The 9,108-nt window shown below is 32.0% G+C and overlaps 1 protein-coding gene across 1 annotated transcript; it reads right to left on the bottom strand.

The window, feature by feature from the left end:
- Positions 1–3,878: 3,878 nt before the first annotated feature.
- On the bottom strand, positions 3,879–7,706 carry LOC133311218 (protein DETOXIFICATION 43-like). The gene is made up of 12 exons (XM_061512233.1): positions 7,627–7,706; positions 7,371–7,492; positions 6,858–7,208; positions 6,394–6,581; positions 6,115–6,250; positions 5,657–5,753; positions 5,468–5,568; positions 5,085–5,248; positions 4,793–4,978; positions 4,620–4,715; positions 4,397–4,518; positions 3,879–3,936 (listed from the first exon to the last, which is right to left on the bottom strand). Exons 1-12 carry the CDS (start codon positions 7,704–7,706, stop codon positions 3,879–3,881), a joined length of 1,701 nt encoding a protein of 566 aa, XP_061368217.1.
- Between the last annotated feature and the right edge of the window lie 1,402 nt (positions 7,707–9,108).

Raw genomic sequence — 9,108 nt, 5'->3', positions numbered from 1 at the left:
CATGAAACTAATTTTAGGATATTCAAAAAACCGAAAACCGATCCAATCCAAACCGAAAAAAATTGGATTGGATCGGATCAGATTTGAAAAAAAATCTAAACCGAATGGATGATTACACGATCAAACCGAAGGGATTGGATCAGATGAATTTTGTTTCCAAAGCCGATCCAATCCAGACCGCGAACACCCCTACAGCCTTATATAGACCAGGCCATAACATTTGATAGGTTTTCTGACTCATTTATATCCCTATATATCAATACAATGTGATAAAACGCACATTTATCTCAACTTTTTATAAATTTCTTTTACTTGATTCATAAACTCTACAATTTTTTCTATTTCTTAAATATGTCAAACCTAATCAGCTCATAAATTTGTTTGAATTTTTCAAAACTGTTATTTTTTTTTGTCTAAAGTATCACAGTTTTTGTTGAATTGTAAATTTCTATGAAGTCTTTTTTATCACATAATCATGTTTATTTTTTAAGTTTAATATTTTTCATGTTGTAGATGATAAAATTATCTCTTATATACAAATAAAAGTATATGAGACCTATACGGGATCATGAAAAGAGAAGAAAAATAAAGAAAAAATATGGATCCCATAACTTTCTTAATTATATCAATCTTAATATAGGGATCATTTTAAATAGAACTATCTTAATGTAATTTTCATTATTTATTATAAGTTCTTAAAGTTAATCTTAAATATAGAAAATATCGCACTAGCTATACTTTCAGGTATTTGTGATTATCAGAGGTTACAGTTGTGCACTACAACAGTCAACAGATACAGGGTATATATTTAAGGGTTTTATTAGTCTCATTTAACGTAAAATAATTATCTTATATTGTAGAGAGAAAATAGGTGGGTCCCACTATTACAAAAAAAAAAAGTGGGGTACAGAAATCGAAGTATAATATAATTCCATTTAATTCCTAAAATAATTTCATTTCATTACTAAATAATTCCATTTCATTACTAAATAATTCCATTTATTCATCCATCAAAATCCTGGGTGAAATCGTAATCAAAGAGACCCCTCCTTGCCCTAGCCCTTCCTTTTCCTACCCTTATGTTTCCTAGAGTGATGCACCTTTCCATTCTTCTTGGCTTCAATGACCTTATATTTATCAGCTGTAACATTTGTTAAGCATAAACCAGGGAAGAGGGTCTGCACAAAAATCAAATCACACTCTTTAAAAAAAAAAAAAAGATTCACAGTTAAAAAATAAAGAAATAATCAAAATTCAAAAGGCAAAGGCAACTAACATCTAAATTCTTCTGCACACGACTCTTGGCCTCTTGATGGGCCTCTGTGGTGGCAGACGACCCAATATCTCCATAAAATCTTCCGCAACCTCCTTCTCCGACAACTCTACGGTTAACTTACCCTTTGCGCCATATCTGAATTACCTTTTAATTTCAGAAACTTCACCGCCGAGGAGCAATTGCGTTTATTCTCATCATGATCATCATCATCATCATTATGAATACTCAACTCGGCAGCTTTACACTCTGCTCGCCTCTTCCTCAGATTCCAAGGTAACACAGGCCGTTGTTCTTGCTCCTTCTCCTCTAGGTTTTTTTACCAACGCATCTTTTAACCTATCTGCATCGTGTAAGAAATTTTATAAAATAGGATTATATGACATTAAAACACCAAAAATTTTAAGCTTACTTGTTGAAGACTTCTTCTTTAATCTGATGCTCCTGCAGTGGAAAGACTAGGATCTTAATTCACACCACTCCCTGATTACAACCGTCGATGGGGCAAGTTGTGGAGTGACGGTTTTCTAACACACTGTGAATGCAGAGGGGACCTAGCCAACTAGCCAACTTATTAACTATAGTCCCCTTCCAATCATGGGCATATGACTTAGGCCTACACTATTACCCACACTAATCAATTTACAAATATCCAAGTCTAAATTAAAAGGATTACTAATTAATCGAGCTTTATACTGCACCCCATATGGATCATGACTTAACCCATTTTTCTAAATAAACTTCCAATTTATTTCGTAAATTGCGTTTCTCATCCTTTCCGCCACTGTCTTAAGATCAAGCGTGAGTTTCTTTCTCATCGCCTCGATCCCATAACCATCCTCGCCGTCGATTTGCGGTGTATGTATTCTCGTCCAGCCAATGCTACTGCCGGAAAATCTGGCGTTACGGTGGCGGCTATGTTGAAATTAGTGGGAACCGTGGCCATGGGCTTCGTCGATGGAATCATCCCACTCTCTTTGGCAGACTACAAATTGGCAGAATTAGTAAACAATTTTTTTTTGAGTAAATACATTTTTGGTCCTCAGCAAATTTCACGATGTCCTTTTAGTCCCTAACATATAAAAAAGTCCATTGTGATCCGTAAGAAATTTAAAATGGACGTATTTAGTTGAAATCGTGGTCCCTCACAAATTAAAAAAAGACTCATATTAGTCCCTAAAAGAACTAAAATGGATCCATTTTGAATTTATTAGGAACACGATGGACCTTTTTATTTGCTAGGGACTAAAGCGTACATCGTAAAATTTGCTGAGAACCAAAAATAGTATTTACACTTTTTTTTTAATTCTCTGACACAATATTTATTAAATGAAAATTATCATCATAAAATGTATATTATTTAAAATAGAGATAGGATATTGTGACACACAAATAATGTTACGCACAATGTTACGATCACATCTTAACCGTGGATTTCTGTCAATCAACGGTTATCATTTTTCAAATCAAATTCATTAAATAATTATTAATTCGCAATCACCCAATTTATATTTATATTAATAGGTCATTCAAAGACGTCAATCACCAAATTAATACATCAAATATTAGTGTGTCATCAAATTATTTTTTTAAAGATTACTTTTTCACAAATTAGTATTTCGAAGATATAAAACAGTTATCAAATTAGGGCATGTTTAGACGGGCTTCTCCAAAAACCGCTTTTTCTTACTCCAAAATCTGTTTATATGTTTATTTAAAAAAAATAAAAAATAGAAGTCACAAAAAAAAAAAAATTAAAAATCTTTTTTTTCGAAGCTAAAAATTTAATTTCTAAAAAAAGTAGAAGTTAAAATTTAAATATTTTTTTTTAAAATTTAAATAATTTTAACTTTTATAAAAAACACGACATAAAAAGTCTTTTTTGTCCCTTTTTTTTCATAAGTTCATCCAAATTGGCCTTAGTCATTTTGTCTTATTATTATTTTAGTTTTTGGAATGAATGACAAAAGAACTAGAACACACGTCATTTAACACAACTATCTATACCTGTCACCACTAGGCTAGCTAGTTGCTTTTTGTGTTATTACTTTACTCCTTCATAAGTAAAATACGGTGACACGTAAGATATTAATATTTTACAAATTTTTTATTTATAAATTTTTACAAATTACGATATATACTCTTAAAAATAATTTACTGTACTTCAAATAGTACATAGTGTAATTTGTAACGTTCGTAAAAAAAAATTATAAATGTAATCTATTCGTAGTATTTGAATGACCAATTGGGTGAAGAAATATAAATATTTTTTATTTTCATATATTTCAAAAATATAAATTACGTCTAACTTGATAATTGATATACTGAGAGCTTTCGTGCACGCAATAGCTAGCAAGAAGAATATTTCAAATACAGTAAAATCACAATAAATAGAGGATCATAGGAGAGAGGAGGCGGGGGGAGAGAGAGAGATTACTATAATACGAACATATGTAGGACTTGCGCGTGTAAATGAGCAGTCAAAGATATAAGATTATAACAACAGAACTGAGAAATAGTCATGTCTACAATAAGAGAACTTATCCTAAATGGTTAAAAGTGATACATAACATGTGCCCAACAATGAAATTTTCTTTGTTAGACATCATCGAGACAATGAGCGGCCTCTGATAAAATGCCAAGGTCCTGTTCCTGTTCCCATCCTGCAAATGCATTTAGAGCCCATTTGTATTTACTTTTTAAGAAAGTTTTTTTTTATCACTTCCAAAGTACTTTCTAAGTTACAACTATTTAGATTTTTAAAAAAAATATTTGATTTTTGAAAAAAATATTTGACTTTTGACTTTTGTTTTTTTTAAAAACTACAATTTTTACCTTTCGAAAAAAAGTAGGTTTTTTAACTTTTTTGTATGACTTCTGCTTTTTTTGACATCCAAACAGATTTTTTTCGAAAAATACTTTTTTTTTTCTTTAAAAAAACAGCTTTTGAAGAAAAGAAAAAAAAAAGCCCATTCAAACATGTTCTTGAAATGCTTATCAACCTTGGAATATAGGATTATGAAATCTTTGAAAGCAATAGAACCATAAATAATTTGAAGTACATTTGGCTAAGAAATTGTAACGTAATGGTTGTTGCTTGCTTTTAACGTGAGGAAAGTTTACCTCCATACACCAGCAATCATGCGAAGAATCATATAGATGCTTAGTCCAATCCATATCCCAATGAAACCTTTTCTCTCGTAGAGAAGGAATAATGAAGCAATAGTTGCTAATGATACCATCACCTGAAACAAAGAGCATAGGAAATTACTAAATAAATTTGCATAGAGATGCATGACTCATGATGAAGAAGAAAAAAGAAAAAAAAAAAGGCATGCGAACTTGCCAAGGAGTAAGCAGAGTAAGCAAAATCAGAGGCCCCATAGTTCACACCATCTAAGACGAAGGCTAATGAATTGATTGGTTGTGTAGCTGCAACAAACTAGTAAGATAAACAAAATAAGTAGAAAATCGCACAGAAAAAACATTACTGAATACATTGTTTTACAAGGAACATACCGGGACGCCTATTCTGATAATGTGCACAACAAGAACACTTTTGGAGAAGAGTCCAGCTCCAAAGTACAATCCAACTCCAACAAGAGATAGCCCCACTCCTAAAACAAAACCCATATGCAGTGTCCTTGTTGCAGCAGCAACCACCTTGTTATAGTCTTTCTCAGCAAAGGAACTAGCTAGAATAGTCTGTGTGAGCCATGTAATAATACTCATGATGTGAATTTTTAGAAAGAGTTTGAGAAGTTAAATGTATAAGGTACATCACAGTTCCAAGAAAAAATGTTTTTCGTACCTGAACTGCAACAGCCAAACCATCAACAATAAGAGATGTTGTCATCCAGACCTGTAGGCAGGTTTGAAATGCAGCCATAGGAATTGAGCCTAGCTTTGCTGCCAATGATGCTGCTAAGGTGACACAGAATGTCACTGCTACTACTCTCGCGAACAAAAGACCTCCTATTGAAATTGAAAACAAATTCCAACTTAAGTAAATGCTAGCTTATTATGTGATTAACATATATTTGATTAGTATGCTGCTATTTGAGTACAGTCTAGAAGACTAGTTTTATCACTCTTTTCTAGTTTTTATTTTATAAAAAGGAGAGTGAGATTTCAATAATAATCTAGACTCTAAAACCGATATGCTGTGTTAAATGCTCTCCACTACATATATACCGTTTTTAAGAAACTTGAAAATCTGTAAATCCTTAATGCTTGGAGGTAGGAGATACACTTTTTTCATTAATATCACCAAGAGAGCCAACGCCATCGTGTACCTAAAATTAGGATCACCATTTTTGTAAGTTGAATTTTTGCGAACAAAAATGTTTGAACATCATTAGGAGAGAACAAAGTAAGACTTACTGGGAAAGCACGTGCGAAATGGCAGCACCTCTAATGCCCAATTTGCAGTAAAAAATAAGTATTGGATCCAAAGCCACATTCAATGCATATCCGGAAACTAAATAAAACCATATTCACAAATGAACCAAGTTAGTGGAAATTTTAAATAATTTGAAAACAAATGAAAAGATCTCCATCTTAATTATCGTATGTAGTTTCTTCTTTTCTCGGTATGTTGTAAATCAATCACATCAACAAGTTAAAATATTTAATTATTTATTAATAATATAGAACGACAATGATCAAATCCATGACTTGTAATTTTATATTTTTATATCATTTGTTGAAGCAGTTGAAATTAACATTTTTCCACTAAATTTGACTTGCAAGATTAAATTTATGCCTTTTTTTTATGCTCTCAGATTGTATCTCTCTAATTAGGCTGATCTATTCCAAGACAATTGATCATTTGAACTTACCAATGACATATAAAGGAGTTGTTGTGTCCTTGAACCCTCGAAAGATTCCTTGAATGGCAACGGAGAGAAGCATTGCAGGAGCACCTAAGGATCTCAATCTCAAGTACTTTACAGCAGGGATTAGCATAGGAGAACCCTACACAAAGGACAAATAGCTCCACTAAGTAAAAGCTTAGACAAATGTATTCTATATATATATATATATATATATATATATATATATATATATATATTGAAGTAAGATATGTAACATATACTCTTGATGATGAAGATACCTACAGGTTTCAGACCCATCGCACCTAATAGAGGTTTGGCTGCGAATATAAGGGTTGCAGCTTGAAGGAGGCCAAGTATTGTACCAAAAAGTAGTGCTGTCGATGCTGAAGCAATGTGTCGCTTCTTCTTTCCTGCTATTGACACTCTCTTATTACTACTACTACCAGACTTGCATATATTTGTATCGGCATCTGATAAGGAAATCATTTGTTATTGAATTAAAATGTCAGGTTTCGGAATTATTTCCATGAGTTTTCAGGCATTTACTTTTTATTTTCAGTGACATTTTTTTAATTTATATTTTTGAGTTTAATTACACTATATAAAGAAAAAATGTTCGAGACCAATTAAGGATTGTTGAAAAAACAAATTATTTTGATAATTGTGAATGAGAACATGCAGTTTTTATTTTTAATTATAATTTTCTGTTTAACCTAATTTTTTTGGTGTTCGGTATTAGTAAGTACCATCTCCATTATTTATCTCATTTTGTAAGATACAATCTCTTTCCATATTCTGAGTTACAAAACTTGTTGCCATGAGCTCGTTTGTGTCAGCACTTGCAGCCAAAGATTCTGTTGGAGTCTGAGTACTCTCTTTGGAAACAACTTTTTCTAGATCATCGGGTATTACTTCGTTCGAGTTGGCCATAACGTTTTCAGCAATCTGCTTTTCCGCTGCTGAGGTATTGATTTTGTCAATAGTGTCTTCTTCAGCCACAAAGGAAGTTGTAATACTGACCAGAGGGAATATGGTAATCGTTGAAGCTTGGTTAAACAAAGCAATAGAAACTCCTGCTGCAGCAAGTACCACGGGCCCTAAACACAAAATGAAAAATAAAAGGTTATCATTAAAAGCAAGAGTGCTATAATGATTCTTGTTACAACTCGGTTTATGACAAGTAGAGCTTGCAACTAGTATATATCACTCAGTTTGCAGGACCGATTAATTGTGAGAATTTTTATGACAAGGAAAAGTACCCAAGTGGCCTATAAATGCTGTGTCTATCAGAGAAGCAATGGGATCAGCAGTAACAGCAAGTGCAGCGGGGAATGCAATCCCTAGTATCTCCTTAGCAAGGGAATCCATCTTGAAAACAAGTCTACATTCACATTAATTGAACTAAGTATTAGTATTTGGTATAATATATCATGTTATATATTTTTTGTCAGCATGCATTACACTACTTCCCCAAACAAACACTTATGAAATAATAACGTATATACCTATATGTACCTTGCATCTTTGAAGAAAACTAAGAGTGGCAGTTTCCACTTGTTCTTGGGTGCATTATTTGAGGTACCATTCTCGTCCATGGTATCCGAATTCTTAGATAATTAAGAAGTTGCTCTTACAGAAGATACATTTATATATAGTAGATATTATGCTACGTGCCTTTCTAGCATTGAAAGACCACGACGCAAGAAACACACAAACTTGGCCCTTACACAATAAATTAAGTAGATATAAAGTATGCTACCTTTGTAGCATTGAAAGATCACGAGCTAGTGATGTATTTATAGTAGTCATAGCAGATATCGAAGAGTCAAATGTCTTTTTCCTCAGGGTTTAGCCTTATCTGCCCAATATTCAACAGAATTACTATTCACAACTTCCCTCTAATTATGCCTACAACTACATTTACATTTACATAACCATCAGTTAATTATACCATTAACTTTAAGGGCTAATTTGATGGAATATTATTGACATTTGTTTATTTATTTATTTATTCATTAACCAATGATTGGTATATCTTTGCAGGATTAAAATCAAACATTTATTCATGCTGTAACGACCAGGATTCCAACACTTTGGACGATGTGCCTTGGTATCCAGTATCCAGGACTATAATCATTTTGTATATATATTTATCTCTATTTGTATATTTATTCTTATATATACTAGTGTATTACCCGTGCGTTGCGCGTTGCGCGGAGGAAAAAAAAATCGATTTGTTTGTCTCGTAAAAACTAACGCAACACATGCAAGATGCCGAACCTACATTTTTTATCCTTCATCCTCTGAGGAATGAATGAGTAATAATGTACAAGTGAAAGTATGAAAAAAAAAAAAGACACACGAACATGTGAGTACAAATAAAAAGTGTCATAACAATACATCCATATATGGATGACGATGGAATATTGTTTGTTCAAAAATAACAGTTAACAATATACCATGTGTGCATGAAAAATGATTCCTGCATGAGAAAAAAAACTTAGCAATTAAAAAAACCAAACGGTAACGAAAATAAGTAAAAAAGCACTCCATTGCAATTTTTTTTGTCTTTACCTGTACCAAGAAGAGATTTAGCACATTATGACACAAATCAACACATGATATTACGAAAAGAAAAAAATAGGAAAAAAGAAATAGCACATGATAAACAATTATTTTTATTCCCTGAATTCCAGTGTTTGAAAGCTTAATAAAAATTCAAGCTTTAAATTTTTAAAATAGGAAACAAAGTTTTGAATTAAAAGTGGTTATTTTGTTATTACAATTATTGTATCATAAGAAACATAAATTTGGATTGAAGTTACATATTTTGTTACATTAAAAATAGGAAAGGAAAAATTGGATAAAAAAGATATTTTTTGAATTCCAATGATCAAATATTAAAAAAAATTAAAACTGTAACAGATAAAGAACTTAGGTCTGACGATAACATAACATGACATATTGTGAGTACAAAAGATGACATAGATCAACAAC

This window comes from Gastrolobium bilobum, unplaced genomic scaffold (assembly GCF_033153095.1).
Source record: "Gastrolobium bilobum isolate Gb01-03AN ecotype WA unplaced genomic scaffold, APGP_CSIRO_Gbil_v1 utg8591, whole genome shotgun sequence".
Classification (NCBI taxonomy): Eukaryota; Viridiplantae; Streptophyta; class Magnoliopsida; order Fabales; family Fabaceae; genus Gastrolobium; species Gastrolobium bilobum.
Note: the sequence above shows the minus strand (reverse complement) of the source record. Positions and strands in the feature narration are given on the sequence as shown.